Below are 19,620 nucleotides of genomic sequence, written 5' to 3'. Positions count from 1 at the left end.
CTTTTTAGAGATCCTTTTGGATTATCTACAAAGGATTTCAAATTCAAATAGAAAGGTTTATGAATCCTCTGAGCTCATATCATGGAAGTTGGGAAGGAAATATGGAGGGATGTTTTTCATATGAATATTTCTATCAGTATCTTGAATTGGAAACCCAAGAGGATCTTCCTCATTGTCATCATATCCATCCATTTCTCTTACCTTCTCTGTCACCTCCTCTTCTTCTACCTACAAAAGTGGATGGTGATGTCGCTCTTACTGCACCATGTGATTAAGTGGACAGTGTGGTACTGAAGGTTTTTTTTTGTTTTTATTATTTTTTCGAATGAAAACACTAATACAATGCAATTTTCTATTTTTGAAATGAAAGATGTCTAATGAATTTCTTGTGTGTTTTTGCAAAAAGTAGATTAAATTAATCAACTAGGCAAGAAAACAATGCATACTTTGACACCTCCCCAACAACAACGCCAAAAAGTAATGAGCCTCAGTATTGCAACAGGATGCTATAAATCTCAAGGCTACCAACTAAAATTATGAACGCGGGGTCCATACAAACTTAAGAGGTGTCGGCAATATATGTGTAGAATGAAATGTGTCCTCCTTTCGTTGATTTGATGCAATGGAGTGAATTCCATGAAATCCAAGCCTAAACTAATTCTAGAAATGAAAATGTTACTCTATTTGAAAAAAGGAAACATAATTACTTTTGGAGAGAGGAAATCCTAGTTAGTTTTGCTGAAAGGAAAGACTATTATACTTTGCATGAATGTAAATTTTAATTCTATTTCTAGAAATGTAGACATTAATCTATTTGCAGAGTGCAAATGTTACATAAAAAAGAAACCTAGTCTATGCAATAAAAATAACAATGTTGGAAATGGGAAAGATAACTTAAGATGTATGAAGAAAATGAAATAATTCTTTAATAATTTCATTCAAGATAGATTTTTTTTAATAGAGTTCACAAAGTGCTTCATAAAGTAATCATGAAAAACACCATTATGTTCTTCAAGTCATGAATCTATCCATTAATCCAAACTGCAGAGATGAATTTCAATAGAAAAGAGGTAATGATTAAAAAGTCTTAGGTCTTCCTCAATCATGGTTTTAGAGCGTAGGGGTCATTATTCAGCCTAAGAGACAAAAATCAAGCTTTTGGAGCCCATCTCGTTAAGTTTACACGTGCTAGAGGAGTACTATAAGAGGCCCTATTTTGCTACAGGAGCGAGATAACTTGTCGAATGCCCAAGTAAATAAAATGAAAATTGGATGGGGATTTTTTTTTATTAAATAGGATGTCTTCATTCTCAATTCCAAGTGGAGTCACTCCAAATTATCACTATTAAGACGCGCTAAAAATAGCAGAAAATTACTACACTAAAAACAAGAAATTCAAGAACTAGTGAGCTAGTTATCCGACCAAATTTCTAACCTAATCAAGTGAAAATGTTGTGGGGTAATTTATTTTATTAAATTGGATGTTTTTATGACACAATACGAGTGGAATCAACTCAAATGAAACTCTTAACATGTTCAAAAAGCTAACAAAAAATCATTGTTATTTTGCTACAAGGGATCTCCAAAAATTTTAGATTTGTGAACTAGTAGACCAATCGAAGTAGCTCAATGAGGAATATAAATTTTCAAAGTGGTTATAAGGATGCATCATGCTTTTGAATCTATAAATAACCTTAAAAAAAACTCACTTCAATCATTTAACCAACGTAACATACATCAAAAGACTCATGAATAGTAAATGTAGAAATAAGAAATATAAGTGAAAAAGTCATTCAAAAGAAACAAACAAATTGTACAAGAGGGATTTGAGGCTCCTCGGATGGCCAAGTCCAAGGAAACTAAGATCCTTATCAAGGAAACCAAGCTTTAGAATATAAAAATGGAAACAAACTTACTTATTTGAATCAATCCAAATACATCCTTACTAAAAATGAAAGCAGAGATGTTAAATAACAAGTTTTCTCTACAAGAAGACTTGTAAATACATGCTCATAGATGAAAATTCGAATTTGTAGTTATAAAAATTGATGGGGAGGAATTCCCATTGAATCTTGAGGAAGATTTCCCCTCTGAAATCCCTCAAACAGTGGATCTCGTTCCTAACACTATGAATCTACACTAAATGACAGAGAACACATTCATAGATTTTCTCAATCACCAAAGCTCAAGAATTTGTGCAATAATTTCACAGTATCTTCTTCATTTATTATCCAATTTTGATCCTCTTGTCACAGGGACTAAGTCCCTAGATTATCTCTTTCTCCAATTCTTCATAATTTGTCTAATATTTTACAAAAATAAATAATATTATGCACAAATATATAATTATCACTAAACCTTCCTAATGAATTATTAAAGTTAAAAATATGTCATCTAATGAAAAAAGAGAGGTTTAATGTGCTTAAGGATGGTGAGATGGGACTAATTTATGTCTAATTTGGAAGCCCATCACCATAGACATGGCATTATTTGATCGAGGATGTCCTCGTCTATTGAGGTATTGAAACTGAAATGGTTCATATTCTGATGGATCAATATTTAAATCAATTTTCAAACCATTTTTTCTATTTCTTTGTTTCTTTGTAGGGCTAAGGAAACTCTTCGTCCTCTTCAAAGATGAATCAATAGAGCCTAATCCAAGTGTGAAGTCCAAATCTATAATGTGCAAATTTTTTGCTTCATCCAACATTTTTTTAACCAGATCAATCAATTGGTTTGTCTTCATCAAAGTAGTAAGGGTTATCTAATTAAATGAGGTGTAAATGGCTTAAAAACCCACTCTCTTGCCAAATGAAGTGTCTCAGCATCTACATCAACAATATTTGTGGCCATAAGAGTATCATCAACATCTACATCATGGTTTTGGGGTTTTATATTGATCTCAGGAGGGTCATTGAATATGTTATCCTCTGCATGTTAATGAAGTAATGGATTTGAATTATCTGAATGGAAATACAACCAATTAATATTTATCGCATGTTTGAAAATGTTTCCATGAATAGACCATGGACATTCACACCTTATAAAATCCGTGCGATACCATGTGACAAGGTATTTTTTACTTCGATCTGTCTCACTTCTCACCTAATAAGCATGGGTTATGCTCACATGAGGACAACTATTACTATCCAAAATTTTTCTTGCTCTCTCGATTGAGGATTCAAGTTTCTTCTCTCTAGTAGTTGTTTAAAAATACTTATTCTTTTAATATTTCCTTGAACCAATAACAAAGTTCAATTGTTGTTAAGAGCATATGCAACAATGATTCCATCCCGCGGGCACAATTTTTTTATTCTATGAGATAGAAATGTTGTTTTTAAATAGCAATGGTAACTCTCAACAACATTATTGGTCTTCTAATTTGTATAAGGAAACTTCCAACAAACTTTCACCCACATTCCTAATTGCAAATAGAATTATGTTAGTCCCAATATATCACCTTTATAGAATACAAAAACGCATATAAAACGAAAAGTTTTTTTATTTACGAATCTTAGCTCCAGTGACCGAATTCTTGTGGAAATAGTCTAAGATATTCTCTTCACCTAAAAATTTGATAAAAAAAATTGATTGATTGCATCATTCACTTCAATATTGAGAGTGTGTTTCATGATGAAACTTAACTCACTAAACATCTCATTAGCTTTTATAGAACTAGTGGCCAACCGATTGACATTTTTTAACCAAGCCCTTTGTATATCCAAAACACATAAGATCACATCACAACCTATGATCCTTTTGCCATATGTAATGCATTTTAGTATGATAGTTTTAGAATAAATGCAAGTTCGATTATATCATCACTGTTAAAGTTACTTCAACGCAGTGATTTCAGTCAAAGCATCAGTGACTATGAAGGCATTGGTTTTCCAATAAGGACGGATTTGGAAACACTTGTGCATGAGCTGCTCCAACCATAATGCTATATCATCTTATGTGTTTGATAACGCTATGACCCATGCAACTAGCACCTCGCTTTGTTTTTCATCAAATGCCACGAGTGTATATAAGTAACACTGTCATATTCAACGTTGCATAAAGTCAAAATACAAGTTATTAATCATATTGAATGTCTATAACTTAAATAAGTATATTCAACCAATTATTGACATCTGACTTAACTCATATTTATTTGTATTAAATGTTGAATCCACGGCTATTAAGCTATTGTGCGATAAATTGACCATTGTCTCTCACTTCCACTTTGTTTGAATCCCTATTATAAAAGGAACCTCCACCACATTGGAATTTTGGTAGAAAAAAATCTTTTCTGGTGTTTTCCTACCAAATATTTACACTCATTTCATCATTTTTGTGAAGTTGATCATTTCCCTTCACCAACGTGTATATATATTTACAATATATTTCCTGAATAAGAAGAAATTTCTATCCCTAGTTCTGCATCAATGTCAACATGTTTCTTAATTTGAGTTCTATACACTATATCAAAATGCACTCCCAAAAGGAAACAACTCTCTACATACACAACAATGCCCCTTGAAAGCTTTGGCCTATGCAAGGTCATGATCTCACGTGAACTGTTATGTTGACCATGACAAGGCCAACCTTCCCCGTTTTCATGTTCATATATATTGAAAGTTAGTATTGTTCTATGAAAAACTTTATTCATAACCTTCGCAATAAAATGACATTGGCAACCCCTCTTCTGCACAAACGAGGTCCTTCGTTTAGATGAAAGATCTACTCTTCTATTCTTTGCGCCAAATGAAGTCCTTCGTTTGGCTAAACAATTTCCTCTTTTGTCCTCTGAGCCAAATGAACAATGATATCTACACCAAAATTTTTGAAATGATAGTACATACAAAGAAATATAGACGTGGTTTCAAATGATCTTGACAATGTATTTTTAAAATAGTTATAGTTCATATTCCAATGCAATGGTACCTCGTTGCCCTCATTCTTTCTTCCTTCTCAGTATAAAATTACATGGAACAATGGAATTTGCTTCCTTCTTAGATAAAATCAAAAATTGTATGTGAAGGAATTAAAACAACTCAATCAATACTATTACTATTTTGATTTAATTCAATGCAAACTAAATCTTGGATAGAGGTGGTCATTTTTTCTTTGATGTATGCTATCATTTTCTTGGCTTGTCCATTTTGAACTTTCATATAATATTCAAGGGCATCAAAGAAATATCCTATATAAAAACATGTTAGCAATAAAACTATCCATTCCAAAAAAAATAACTAAAGCAAATAAATGATAAAAAACATGTGAATGGATGATGGTCATACAATAGATAAAAAATAATATTTATAGAGAAAACATCCATGAAGAAAACACCTACTACCATTTCTTTTACTCGTATATATATCATGTTTTCCTAATGTGCCTTTGGTATAGAGTTAAAAACACAACCTACACTTATGAGCTTGTTGGGTCTAGTATTCTTTTGACGTTAAGTTCATCGTAGTTATGGTTGGATTGTTCATTAACCACGAAGGATGTTTCGTGAGCATACCACATAAGGTATATTTTCAATGAAGTAGCAACGTTGCACGTATTCCTTGAAAAGATGTAGGTGGTTAGGAATGATGTTTCTTGAGCATACCACATAAGGTCTTTTTTCGATGAGGTAGCAACATTGCAAGTATTCCTTGAAAAGATGTAGGTGGGTATAGCTTGCTATATGATATTGATAAGCGTGACCCTACCATTTTTTTCAATGAAATAGCAACATTGCAGGTATTCCTTGAAAAGATGTAGGTTGGTATAGCTTGCTGGATGATATTGATAGGGAAGTTTTGAATGCTTTAACTCCGTTATTTAAAGCTATATTCTCCTATTTGAAAAGTTTTGTCAAATTATCAATCAGGGACACTCCCAAATGTTTAGCATGGAAAAATTCTTTCACACAATTTAATATTCTACTTATATTTGCTTGAATTTGAAGATATCCTAGATTTTTCCTCATCAATTTTATCTGTTGAATTCTTTAAGTGAATTCCCAGCAAGTGTTCCAAGTTTAATGATTTTAAATTGCTGAGAGTATCATTAACAAATTGTAAGTCGAATGCTCTATATCTGGTCCCTGATATTTTAACCCCTTTCGTCCCTAAATGTTTTTAACTTGTTTATCAATCTATTGATGCCCAACTACAATGAAAAAGAGATAAAGGGGAATGGGATCCTTCAAAACATAGTTACCAAGCTTGATAAGTTTAACAGGTTCATGAGAGGATTGGAAATGTTTGAGATTTCAAAAATAGTTTGAAAGGTTAGGGGAAAACCCCAGAAATATAAAACATATAAAATTATACATATTACTCAGAAGTTCTAACCGTCACTGGAAAAAAATAAGTAAGCATGCAAAAGAAAAATTCAAAAAGGAGATATTTCCTCGTAAAAAGTGCTTTTAGCTTATAAAAGTGAAAGAATATGACATGGGGGTGCAACATGTCTCTAATGTAGTTTTTCCTTTTGTTTATCAATTTAAATATTTTGTTTTTTTTTTCTTATATTTACTTGAGGTTCAAAGGTTTGGTCTAGATTGGTTCAGCCACTCTGAAAGGTTCAGGGTCCAGCCAAACTTGAACTTAATCTAGGTTTAGCCATATATGGTAACTATCTCTCGCGCATTCTGCTCTGGAGCTCCTACGCCCCTGCTTCCTCAACTCCTGCGGCCCTCCGCAGGCCTCCTGCCTGGCAGCCCCTACTGTTGGGCTCTCAACCTCCTCTCCCAGCACCCCCGCAATTAGGCTCTGGCCCCTCCTTCTCTGGTCAGTGCTTCTGCTGGCACAGAGCGTGCCGCTGCCATGAGTGCACATGGGGGTGGGGAGCCCTCTCCCACCCCGCCTATCGCTTCATATGAAGCTTTCAGAAGGCTGCTTTCGAAGAACGGGAAGAAACGCTTGACTCCAGAAGTCCCGAAATTCATCAAAAAGCTGGAGGAAATTCCTGAGATCGCCCTACCAGAAGACCAACCGATAAAAATCGCCCTAGCCCTGGTTGACAGAGGGTTGGTAGGACAATTTATGGGACGCTGGCCATCAACAAAAACAATAGATGAATGGATCCAATGCAACTGGAGGCCCCAGCTGGAAAACAATGTGATCTGCTATGCTATCGACAGAGGATATTTCATTTTCGAGTTCACATCCAAAGAATACCTAGAGCTAGTTTTCAGAAACGGTTCGTATTTTATGGGAAATCAGGGTCTATATCTTAATAAGTGGACCCCCGACTTCGATCCCTCAATCGATTCCCCTAAAGAGGTTCCAGTTTGGGACCGACTTCTCAATCTTCCGATCCATTGCTAGAGCTATCACACATTATAGAAGATTGGAAATGGTCTCGGCCGATTCATTGACAAAGCAGACAACAAGGGCCAATATACCTACGCAAGAATCTGCGTGGAAGTCGATGTGGAAGCTGGACTGCCCGAAGCAGTAAACCTTACAGTCGGAGAATGGCATCACTATCAAAAACTGGATTATGAGCAGTTGCCATTCAAATGCAGAACCTGTCACGAACATGGACACTTCCAAAGAAACTGCCCAAAAGCTCCAACTAGGGACAACGCTGACGAAGAAGGATGGAAAGAAATCAAAGAGGGCAAAGCAGTCCCAAAACTAACTGAGAAAAAGAAAAATTCAGGGCCATTGGTGAAGCCCCACCTCAAACCAAAAGCCAAAGAAGTTCCTAAAGAGGGTTCTTCCTCTGGGGAGAAGACAGATGCCATTGGGATCCAAGAGGATCGAGAAGACCCATCGAAGAAAGTGAAAGAAGCTGAAGCAAAGTCATCTCTTCCTCCAACAGAGGATGAACAAGGGGAAAAAGAAGAAAACGAGGAGCACATCAAACTAGGCTCCGATTCTGAGGGAGATTCATAAGATGGAATCTCAGATTCAGACAGCTCGCAAGTCACTCCTATCAAGTCAGCCAGGGGTCGAAAGTCCAAGAAGAAACAAAGAGAGGAGAAAACTTATCTAGATGTCCTCCAAGGCTCTCAGAAAACTCTCAAAGGAATGATGAATACCAGATCTAGGCACAAGCATGGTAAGGCTCCAAAAGGAGCCACAACCTCCCAAGCTAGTAAATAATGAAATACGTCTCCTGGAATTGCAGAGGATTAGGCAGCAAATTGAAAGAAGAAGCACTAAAAGACGTTGTGAGGATGTACTCGCTTGAAATCCTTCTCATCCAAGAGACAAAATTGGAGGACCTTCTACTCCTCCAAGCAAGAAAAGTTTTCTTGCATAAAGGCCAAGGGAGGGCAGTCAACGTCAAAGGCACCTCTGGAGGGATTGCCTCCTTTTGGGACAGCTCCAAATATGATCTGATTCACGAAGAAGGTCGCCCCCATTGGCTTCTCACTAAGCTCCTCCATAAAGAATCTGGCCACCAAGTAAGTATGTTCAATCTTTATGCTCCGGATTTACACTCTAAGAAAAAAAATTGTTGGGACTTTGCTCCAGTCCTATCTTTTCTTGCACAATCTAGAAAATATTATTATTGCAGGTGATCTGAATGTTACGCTAGCTGCAAAAGAGAAAAAGGGGGGTTCGCTGGTTAGGGACCCGGCTAGAGAATGGGTTGAAGACCTCATTCTAGATTGGGATTTGGAGGATATCAAGCCCACAACTGGGAAATTCACCTGGTCAAACAAAAGGTTAGGCCCAAGCCACATTGCTGCTCGTCTGGACAGATTTTTGGTCCAATCCCCCTTCTTGACTTGTGGTCTAATGGCCACCTCTAAAATTTTGCCGAACTACACCTCTGACCATAAACCCATTCTGCTTGAGCTATCCTTGGATGGAAATGTTGGCCCCATTCCCTTTAGATTCAATTCTCTATGGATTCATCAAGAAGGATTCCAAGAGGTGGTCTCCGAGGTCTGGAAACGGCAAGTTCAAGGATCCACTTTCTTTGTGTGGGAAGAAAAAATGAGGAGACTCAAAAGGGAGCTCAAGGTGTGGGCTAAAAGGTTGAAAACGCCAACCGCCAAAAGAAAGGAGATGCATGACAGTTTAGCAGGCCACCAATTAAAAATGGAGAATTCCGATGTAATGCAAACCCTTCTTCAAAAATAAATAGAGCTGCAAAAAGATCTCCATAGAGCAAGTAGGGAAGACGAAGAGTTCTGGAGACAGAAGCCCAGAAATCTTTGGTTACAGGCCGGAGACAAAAATACAAGCTACTTCCATAAGCAAGCTGAAGCACGCAAGCACTTCAAAACAATAAGTTAAATTCAATATCGAAACAAAGTGGTTAAAGATTCTGAAGGCATAAAGCGAGTAGCCCACTCCTTCTTCAAAGATCTTTATTCTGCACCGGAAGACCCTCCTATCGATTCTCACGCCTATCCAATTGATCTTATTCCTCACTGTGTTCATGATTCCGACAATATCATGCTGACTGCTCCGATCAGTATGAATGAGATTAAAAATGCTCTGGATTGCATGGACCCGGATAAAGCCCCGGGCCCTGATGGGTTTACAACAAGGTTCTATCTGACTTGCTCGGCCATAATCAAAAAATATCTTCTGAGAATGATCCGTAAATCTCAGACCTGTACCAAGATTGGAGGCAGCACTAACTCGACCTTCCTTGCTTTGATTCCAAAGACAAAGGTGCCATCGATTTTAGCAGATTCAGGCCCATCTCTTTGTGTAATACAAGTTATAAGCTGATTACAAAAATAATAGCCAACCGTCTTAAGAAAATTATGCCGCTCATCATCCCTGAAAACCAAGGAGGATTCATAAAAGGGAGAAAGATTCTTGACAATATTGTGCTGGTGCAAGAAGCAATTCATTCAAGCTATCTCCGAAAAGAGAAAGGCATGATAATTAAGCTAGATTTGACAAATACCTTTGACAGGGTGAGACATGATTTCCTGTTCTCTGTGATGGGGAAATTTGACTTCTCAAAAACTCTCATAACTTGGGTGAAACCCTGCATTGCCTCCCCTTGGATAGCGCCTCTGGTTAATAGTCGCCCAACGGAATTCTTCCAAGCCTCGAGGGGGCTAAGACAAGGTTTCCCTTTGTCCCCGCTTCTTTACGCCATTCAAGCTTCGGTGCTCAACTTCTAGCTAGACCACTGTCAACAGATCCATACTATGCCAGGCCTGAGAATGGCTCAAAATGTTAAAGACATAAATCATGCCTAGTTTGCTGATGATACTTTATTACTAGGAGGAGCTAGCATAAATTCTGCTAGAACCTTCAAGAAGGAGCTGGACATTTACAAGGAGGTCTCGGGTAGCAAGATTAACTATCTAAAAAGCACGATCTTCCGCTGGAACTGCTTGACCAAGGATTTGACAGACATAGCAAGGCTTTTAGAAATGGAAAGAAACCTGACCTGGGAGTCATTTAAGTATCTTGGGATCCCAATCTTCAAATCAAATCCTAAAGTAGCTCACTTGATGCACCTGCTAGATAAGCTAAAACTCAAAATACAAGCTTGGGGAGCCTCATGGTTAAATAATGCTGGGAAGGTAATCCTAATGAAATCTATTCTCATAAGTCTCCCGGTTTATCAGAATTCTGTTCTACTAGCTCCTAAAACCTTTATCAGTAAAGTGGACGGTCTCCTTAGAAGATTTCTGTGGGAGGGAGGGAAAAATAATGAAAGAAGGCTTCATTTAGTTAATTGGGACACTATTAAGAAGCCACTCTTAGAAGGAGGTCTACAAATGCGGGAACATTGTCTCCGGGAATCCTAGTTGGAGCAAGAGAGTTCTGTGGAAAAAATATTTTCATGGGCAGCGTTTGAGGTGTTTGGACCAACCTCCTAGAACATCCAAAGGATCTCCAGTTTTCAAACTCTGTCTCACAGCGACGAAATAGTTCAGTCATAAGCTTTATTCGATCCTAGGTAATGGGAAAAAAATAAAAATCTGGGAAGACTCTATTCTTGGAGATCAGCCCTTGAATCAGATGGCAAATCTGGAAAATATTAGAGTTTGGCTTCAGGCCAGCAATCTGGAAACCCTTTGGGACATCACCAATTGGACAAATGATGCAGAAAGTCTATGGGATGGTCGGAATTTGGGGGAGGTCCCTCATTAGCTGGATGGTGAAGCCAAGTTATTGTTGGATCTGCTCCAAGGAAAATCCCCCCTAAAGGCCTCTTCTAAGGACAAAAGAGGGTGGGGTTATCTTTCAGGATCTTACTCAGCAGCAGAAGGTTACAAAAGTTTGATGGCTATCCCTAGCGTCCCCCCAGAGCCAACTCAATGGAAATTCATCTGGTCTTTTCCTGCTCTCCCCAAAATTGACTTTTTTTGCTGGACTATGGCGCATAATAGTATCCCCACTGGAGTTAACCTGAGGAAGCGTGGAATGGCAGGTCCCTCCAGATGTCCTTTTTGTGTTTCGGACGAAGAAACGACTAATCACCTGTTCTTATTGTGCCCCTTTGCTCAAGAAGTTTGGAGGGGTGTCCTGATGTTAGGACCTGACAATATAGAGCTTCCAGAAAATATTCAGGACCTTCTTCGAAACTGGGCCAAGTTATCCCCCTTCTGTCTCTTCAAAAAAAATCTCCTCAAGACTGGTTGGATGTGGATTCCCAAATTCACATGCTGGACACTGTGGCTAGAAAGGAACAACAGAATTTTTAGGGAGGAGAGTTGCAATCCGGTCAGAATTATCACTAAGATCAAAGCCCTGTTGGGGGAAGCTTTAGAAACCAAACCCAACATAAGAAATGGCACGACTCTGGACAGCGAGGAAGATCAATGGTTAAAAGAGCTTGTTCCTAATCATTAGAATAAACCCATTCCTCTCGCTAAAGCCTTTTCTCATTGGGAAATCCGTCTAGAGGAACAGGAATTCATCAAATGGAGATCTGCTTTGGATGACCACTGCCTTTTCTTCGACGGGGCCTCTAAAGGCGACCCAGGAAAGGCGAGTGGAGGTGGAATTATCTTAAGCCTAGATTGCTCAACTGAGCTGCGCTTTGCTTGGGGTCTGGGGCATGAAACAAACAACAGAGCGGAGGCTCTTGCTCTGTGGCAAGGTCTAAATCTGGCTCTTTAGAGGAATCTCCTCTCCATCTCAGTCTTTGGAGACTCCAGACTAATTATTCAGGCTATGAACTCTCAAAAGATCCCTTCTCAGGTGAATTTAGCCCCCATCCTCAAAAAAATTAGACTAATGTTGCCAAAGTTTCAAAAAATATCCTTCTATCATGCGCTGAGAAAGTTAAACTCATAGGCGAATCTGGCAGCAAACCTAGCCTCTATCCGGAGTAGGAGATCCCTGTTAGTCAATGAGGTTGATTCGGACTGTAGCAGTCCTTAACTCTGGAGATGTCTGGGCCTATGTATTTCGTTGTCCAAAGCTTCGGGATCATTCCTCTTGAGCTGCCTCTGCTAAGCAGCGAGGGCCTCTTTTATTTATTATATTTCATGTCTCTTCGCGTCCGGCCATGGCAAATCTCCAAAGCATTAACCGCATCGCAATTCAGCTAACCCATTCGCGATCACGATATGCGATGCACGACGAGAGCCCGGACCTGACCATACATTCATTGCAGTGTTTTGGCATTTCGCTTTCGACCCCCCTGGCCCCCATCGCAAATCTCCAAAGCATTAACCATCCGCCTCTGCGATTTGCGATGCGCGATGTGTGCTCGGACCCGACCATACATTATCCCAGTTTATTGCCTTTCACATCCACCCCATCGCAATTCTGCAAACCCATTCGTGATTGCGATATGCAATGCGCGACAAGAGCCCGGACACGACCATTCATTCTCTGCAATCTATTGGCATTTCGCTTCCGGACCCATCGCATCCCTTTGCGACGGGCCACCCCCCGCCTTTCCCCGATTGCAATTTCTGAGTTGCACCCGGACCCCATATCGTTTATCTATCCGCATTGATAGAATTTCAAATCTGCTATTCTCTGTTTGCTGATCGTTGAATCCTTGATCGCATCATAGCATTCTGCCAGTCAATTCAAAAAGAAAATGCAGTGATTCCCAGATTGAACCGGCACTCTGGCGCAGTGGGTCTCTGCTATGCAAACGCAAAAGCAGTGGAACTACAATGCGCCATTCTGGATCAAATCAAGTCCTCCTTCAACCCTCTTTTTGCAGCTACAATGTAATTCTTTCAGCAGGCCTTTCAAATCCCAATTCTATTGTCCCTAGTGAATGTAACAAGGATCTAAAGTGTATCAGTGCTTAAATCCACGGTAGCTGTTTTGCCGATTTCCAAATAAAAAATAACCGCTTTTGTCAAAAAAAAAAAAAAAAAAACAAAACAAAACAAAACTATGGCTGTAGACCACTTCCCAAAGCCAGTTTGGTCTAATTTTGTTTAGTCTTGCAAATTTACTGAAGTTAAAACTTAGAACTAAAGCCAGATTAGCTTCCCACAGTGACAAGTCCATGCATATGTGATGAAATCAAAGGAGTCGAGATGGTAAAGCAGTTTCAGAGCAACGTGAAGGGCATCGTATCATATCATTTCGATACATTCTATTAGGAGCTCCCATTTTATTATTGTATATCATACCGAAATGCCCATTGGGATGCCCTACAGCATGTGTGCTAAATTTATCATTCCAGACTAACTTGTAGAATATCATATAGAATATAACGTGTCTAACACAGAATATCACCGCAACTACCTTGAGTTCTATTACCAATAGAAATATGGAGAACCTGAATGTGCGCGCTAAGATTGAGGATTTCAGGGTCGTCAACAGTTTGAGATGCACGCGCCGAGAATGAACTGAGTAGCTTCCTGGAGAACGAATGAGGTTGGAGAATGGTTTCAGGTTTTTGCATATTATGGTGTTTTGGTTGCACACTCCCTGAGGTTTGAATTTTCTGGTTTGGCAGCAAGCCTTCCTCACCAAGCTGCCACCGTCTATTAACTCGATGCCGACGGATGGAGTTCCTGGCACGTCAACCTCATACGGACACTCTAACTTCACTAGGCTGAATGACTTTTGGGAGTTGCCCAGCGGATGACGTCCAACTCCGGGCCAATCTTAAGAGAATCTATAATTTTCAGAGTAAATTTGCAAGATAATTAAACTACTGCCTTCACCTCTTATTAATTTCTTAATCCAATTATATTTGACCGAAACTTCTTATAATTCTGAAACATATTATAAGTATTAATACATACAGTTCGACTATGTGAATTTCCCAGAAATATAAAAACACGTGTAAAGAAGCTCTACAGAAAATTAATGACACAAGTTGTCCACATGGATCATTAAAGATTCCATTTTCAATTTGAAATACTAAGTTGACAATGGTTGCCGCAAAATATATATATATAAAATGATGGTGGCCATGAGGGTGGCCACAATAAATATATATATATAATTTTTTTTTGGATAACCCAACCTAAAGATGAGTTATCCAATCTGTCCTTGCTGGGCTAGTGCCCCCACCATTTATATAGCAATGTTACCTTAACTGATATAAATAGCAATGTTACCTTAACTGATATAATTCGGATCGCTATCCGTTTCTTTTTCAAATTAGAAAGAAAATGAATGATTATTGTTTAATTTGCCCAACAGTTCCTGCTTTTCCTTTCCGATCAACAACAACAGTGGGGACCTCTGAATCCCTTTCTCTTCAACTGGCATTTCAATGTTGATGTTTATTGCTAATTTGCCCAATAATTCCTGCTTTTCCCTTCCCACCACCAACAACAATGGGCACGTCTGAATCCCTTTCTCTTCTCTTCAACTGGCATTTCAATGTTGAGGTATTAACAAAAGTTAATAACGTGATATAGTAAATGTTATTAGCAAATATTAAACATGATTCAGTGAACTAATTAAAGATTAGCTTATTGTGATTTATCTTATTTATTAAATATCTGGTTATTTACTGTCATTTCATTTTATCTATAGATATCTTGCTAAATAAGTAAAATGAAAAATAATAAATTTTATTTTTTTTAGTTTGAAGAAATTACGAGTCAAGCCTTCAGAAATATAAAGTGTTCCCGGAATTGGACCACAAAAACATGTGAAGACCATACCTGTCACCGAAATCAATTATATATTTTGTGATTTTCATTCAGAAAAAATAATAAACCAATTTATTAGCTTATTACATTTTCATTAATATTTGTGTAATTTACTACCTTACCCCAGAATCCAAACCCATATATTTAGAACTCAGAACACATAAGATATGATTCGTTGCGGTCGATATCACTCTAATTATTGTTGAAAAGAGTGATGAACATTGAAAACTCTGCGCAGTGCATAGTAAAGCATAGTATTGGAGTGTATATATAACTCTGGGTAGCGTGTATATATATATATATATATATATATATATATATATTTTAATTGTATACCACCATCCAACTACGTAAATAAGGGACTTTATTTATATATAAATTAAATGTATAAAGTAACCAGGGTCAAACAAACTAGTTATAAATTAAACGTAAATAAGAGACTTTACTTATATATAAATTAAATGTATAAAGTAAATTTAATTAAGTTGGTAGTTTAATAAATCGTTAAAAGTATTAACTATTTAATAGATAAATAGAAACTATAAATATTAGTATATAACTATTAAAATTATAAAAAAATTATTTTTATTAAATAAGAGGTTAAGTTTAAAGCTAGATGAAAAAAAAATAGTAATAATAATAAATAAATAAACTAATAAATAAATATATTAGAATAAAATATTATTCAGTTAAACAAAGAAAATAATTAATAAATAAATAAAATCATTAAAATAAAATAAAAAATAAAAGTAAAAATAAATAAATAAATAAAAATAAATATTAATAATAATAATAATAAATTTATATATATATATACCTGAAGGAAGAATAATAATAAAAAATGGGGGTTATTTAATAAAATAAAGATTTTAACTATTAATATTTATCAGGAAAAAATAAAAATAAAGAGCGACACAAATTAAAAAGAAGGAGAAGGTCAGGAAAAGGACCAAAAGAAAACCACAGAGCAAGAAGGGGAAACCCTAGGAGGAAGGAAAAGACAAGGCTCCAAGGGGAACAACGAAAGCTCGAAAAGGAAAAAAGGGGGAAGGAAAAGAAAGACTAGGAAGAAAGGGCAGGGATCCAACAGCTACTGATCTTCCAGTCGTCATCTCTATTGAGATTGTTAGGCCTTCTTTCAATTTCAATAGCTTCCCTGAATTTACGATGATGGAACTGAGCAACTTTGGCAATAACCTTGGCCTCCTCTATACAAACCTGATGCTTGGTCTTCTCAGCATGCTCTGCTAACGCTGAAGACTTGGTTCTCCCATGTCTTAGGTCAGCTGCATGTTCGCTGATCCTCTGATGGATGGAGCGCCCTATTTCCCCGATATAAGGGGTCCACACAACAAGGGATCAAGTAGACACCCTTCATGTCCTTAGGGTCAACGGGATCTTTCACCGATCGGAGGGATTTACGAATGGTGTTGAGGGGCCTAAAGGTTGAGGGAATATCATACCTCTTAAGGATCCGAGCAATCTTGTCCGTGGTTCCCTGGACATAGGGAAGATGGACACCTAGTCGGCGCTCTTTAGGTTCTTTTTTAATTAACAAATTTTTAGAGGCTTTAAGGAAAGCCTTCTGGCCTAGGCGCCTACTATAGCCATTCTCCACAAAGACATTAAGGAGATGAGATCTCTCCTTATTGAAGCTCTCATTATCAGAAATCCTAAGGGCACGAGTAGCAAGGGTGTGAAGAACACCCATCTTTTGAGCAGGGAAATGATGGGAATCGGAATGAAGACACTACTCAATATGCGTTTTCTTCCGGAACACTAAGTGGGAGAGAGACCCGTCCTTGTTCTTAGATATAAGAATATCCAAGAAAGGGAGGCAACCATTGACCTCTTTTTTCATGATGAACTTAATGGCAGAGACTGACATTTGCAGTGATTGAATAAAAGATCCAATGATTTCGTCAAAGTATTACAAACTTTAATAACTTGGATATCGAATTCTTATGGCCGTAATAGATGCAATAAACAGTGACTGACATTTAAAATCGACCCTACAAACGTAATAGTTTTTTTCCCTTTCTTTTCAAATAAAATTAATAATAATTTTTTTATAATATATAAATCTCCTATAATACCATACCATACAAAATACTCAATTCATACATATTACAAAATCCAAATTTAGCTCTTTTGTACTACTTGGATTATTCTGATCATACAAATTATAATTTTATTTTAATGGGAATGAAAGTTTGGTTTAAGTATCAATAACTTCAAAACATCATCGGTTAACAAATTTATATTTTATATAATTATTTTATAAATATCATAATAATTAATAGGTCAAAACATATAAATCTATCTAATAAAAAAACAAATTAGTCACCAAACTATAAAATTAATATAGTGTAATAACAAAATTTAAACCAACCATTTCAAAACATTTTTACATTCAAAACATTTTCTTTGCAAAATATTTCTCCAGGAAAAATACTAAACGTAACACAAAAGCTAATCGAGTAAGCACAATAAAACGTAAAATACTAAACGTAACACAAAAGCTAATCGAGTAAGCACAATAAAACGTAAAAAAAAACAGAAATTTGTAGATGCAGTCTTCGGTAAATTAAAATATGATGATTTTGCAGATAACTCTAACGGGCATACCATTGGCATCAAATGCTCCGTTACATGCGCCTTCAATAGCTGTTTAACACGCGCGTGGTGATAGATAAATAAAAAATAAGCGCGTGGTGATAGATAAATAAAAAATAAGCGCGTGTTAAACAGCTATGGGGAGCGATGTAGCCAGGCATTTAATGCCCAATGGTATGCCCGTTAGCTCTTGCCCATAACTTTAGTTTTCTTCACATTAGCCATAATTAAACAGTTCCTATTTCCAAACCCATAGGAAAGTTATTGCGCCTGACATGAGCGGGAGATAGCCCCATATAACACTGCCGTTTTTTTTTTCTCTCTAGCCATCACGGCACGCTTGTTATATCTGACTTTTATATCTGACTATCTCCGACGCATGTCAAGACTCAATAACTTTCCTATAGGATTGGATATAGGAATCGCCCCATAATTACATAGATACATGCATCGTTTATACAATTTGAAAAATAGAAACGGCGGAACTGAAGACAATGAACATGCAAATATTTCAAAACGTCTATGAACCGGCAGGTATCAGAGATTACATACGTACTTAAAGCTACGCTAAATCTGTCTCCGTACTTTAGGATGTCACAGTCTTTGGCCATGGTAATGGGTCGACCAGTAAATCACGTACTGTCACTTTATCTGTGTAGACCCTAATACCTACTCAAACAGCGGCGACCCCGCCGGAAAATTATTGAGATCCAGGCTTTCCAGGTCCGGATTCGGACTGGCTTTTACATTGTTACTCGCAGGGCGAACTATTTCTTTCACCAAAACCTGCCCATCGTGGGGCTCGACGTCGCGCGTTCCAGTCCCGCGGCTTGAGAAATCCTCCCACTCGAAGGACGGGTGCCAGGACGCCTTGGCGGCTTCGGCACACTTTGCAGCGGGCCCTTCGCGGTTGAAGCGATTACGAGTCCTGAGGCAGTATCTGTGTGTGGCCTCGATTCGTTGGAGCAGAGCGAAGAACTCTTCGAAGCTATCGCCGTCGCCGCCCGTGCAGGGCCGCTTCGGAATGGGATCGAGGGAATCGTCCTCCGGCTCCTCTCTATTCGTAATCCATGGTAACGATGGTTCCAGAGGGCGCTTCATCGCGGTTTCCTTGCACTCCAGCAGCAGCGGTGGGGGTGCGAGTCGATCTCAGAACCTCTGAATACAGGGGCAGAATGTTGAAAATATGGGGGTGGGAGTCGATCTCAGAACCTCTGAATATAGAGACAGAAAGTTGAAAATATGATTCCTTCCTGTGAAACCAAACGGGAACGTCCCACTTGCCACGAGTAGAAAACCAATAAAGGCTGTTAACCTGTTGAACACGGCAGTGAAAGGGGCCTCCCCGAGTTATTAATTCCATAGGGACGGAGAATCTCGGTCCTTCAAGGAAACCAGTGGCCCAACTTTTTACTACTATTGTCGCGACACGCTGCTATAAATATGCTGACGCAATTAACAATTAATTACAGTCAAGTCGGCCGGACGATGAGCGAGAATCGGAAGAGACTGGCTGCGCTACCATCAAACGCGGGCCATTAAAAGTTTCAAGATTTTTGCGTCATGGCTGACGTATGGGTGTGAAGCGAGCATGATGAACTCATGCTCTGTAAACAATTCAAAGACGTATATTGATCAACACGCATTCTATGATGGACTACACGTCATTTTCACACCACCATTGCCCCACCAAAGTAAAAGGGGTAGTGTTTTACATTCTCTTCATACTCGTAATTTTATTGTTTCTTCGTCATTGATGAGGACAGAATAAAGCTTCATTCGAAACTCTTGTTTTTAGTTGCGTTTCTTTTATTATTAAATTAAAATAGGAAATGCAATTTAATAACGTCTCCAAATTGATCTAGCTTGATAAAAGCATATACAGTGTAAATAACATGGCGAACATTGAACATCCATTTACAAGACGTTGAATGCTTTACATGTTAGGGATGTACGTTAGTGTTAACACTGCACATGGTTTCCATGCATGTTTGTTGTAT

At 37.9% G+C, this 19,620-nt stretch overlaps 1 protein-coding gene across 2 annotated transcripts in view; it reads right to left on the bottom strand.

Annotated features, from left to right (window-relative positions):
• LOC149178935 (uncharacterized) overlaps positions 1 to 19,001 on the bottom strand; it is a 39,620-nt gene extending 20,619 nt beyond the window's left edge. Inside the window, exon 1 of one of the 2 annotated variants that reach the window (XR_016258884.1) lies at positions 18,177 to 19,001. Coding sequence is in view for 1 of the 2 variants with exons in the window: in XM_089423745.1 (XP_089279871.1) it covers positions 18,290 to 18,721 (432 nt within the window). In the remaining variant the exon portion in view is untranslated. Of the gene's footprint in view, positions 1 to 18,091 lie in introns of those variants that run through there. The other variant, XM_089423745.1, reaches the window with a different exon arrangement.
• Positions 19,002 to 19,620: the final 619 nt, after the last annotated feature.

The sequence above is a fragment of the Pinus tabuliformis genome, chromosome 4_1, assembly GCF_031772625.1.
Source record: "Pinus tabuliformis cultivar Carrire ecotype Pingquan chromosome 4_1, CPIR1, whole genome shotgun sequence".
Lineage (NCBI taxonomy): Eukaryota > Viridiplantae > Streptophyta > Pinopsida > Pinales > Pinaceae > Pinus > Pinus tabuliformis.
Note: the sequence above shows the minus strand (reverse complement) of the source record. Positions and strands in the feature narration are given on the sequence as shown.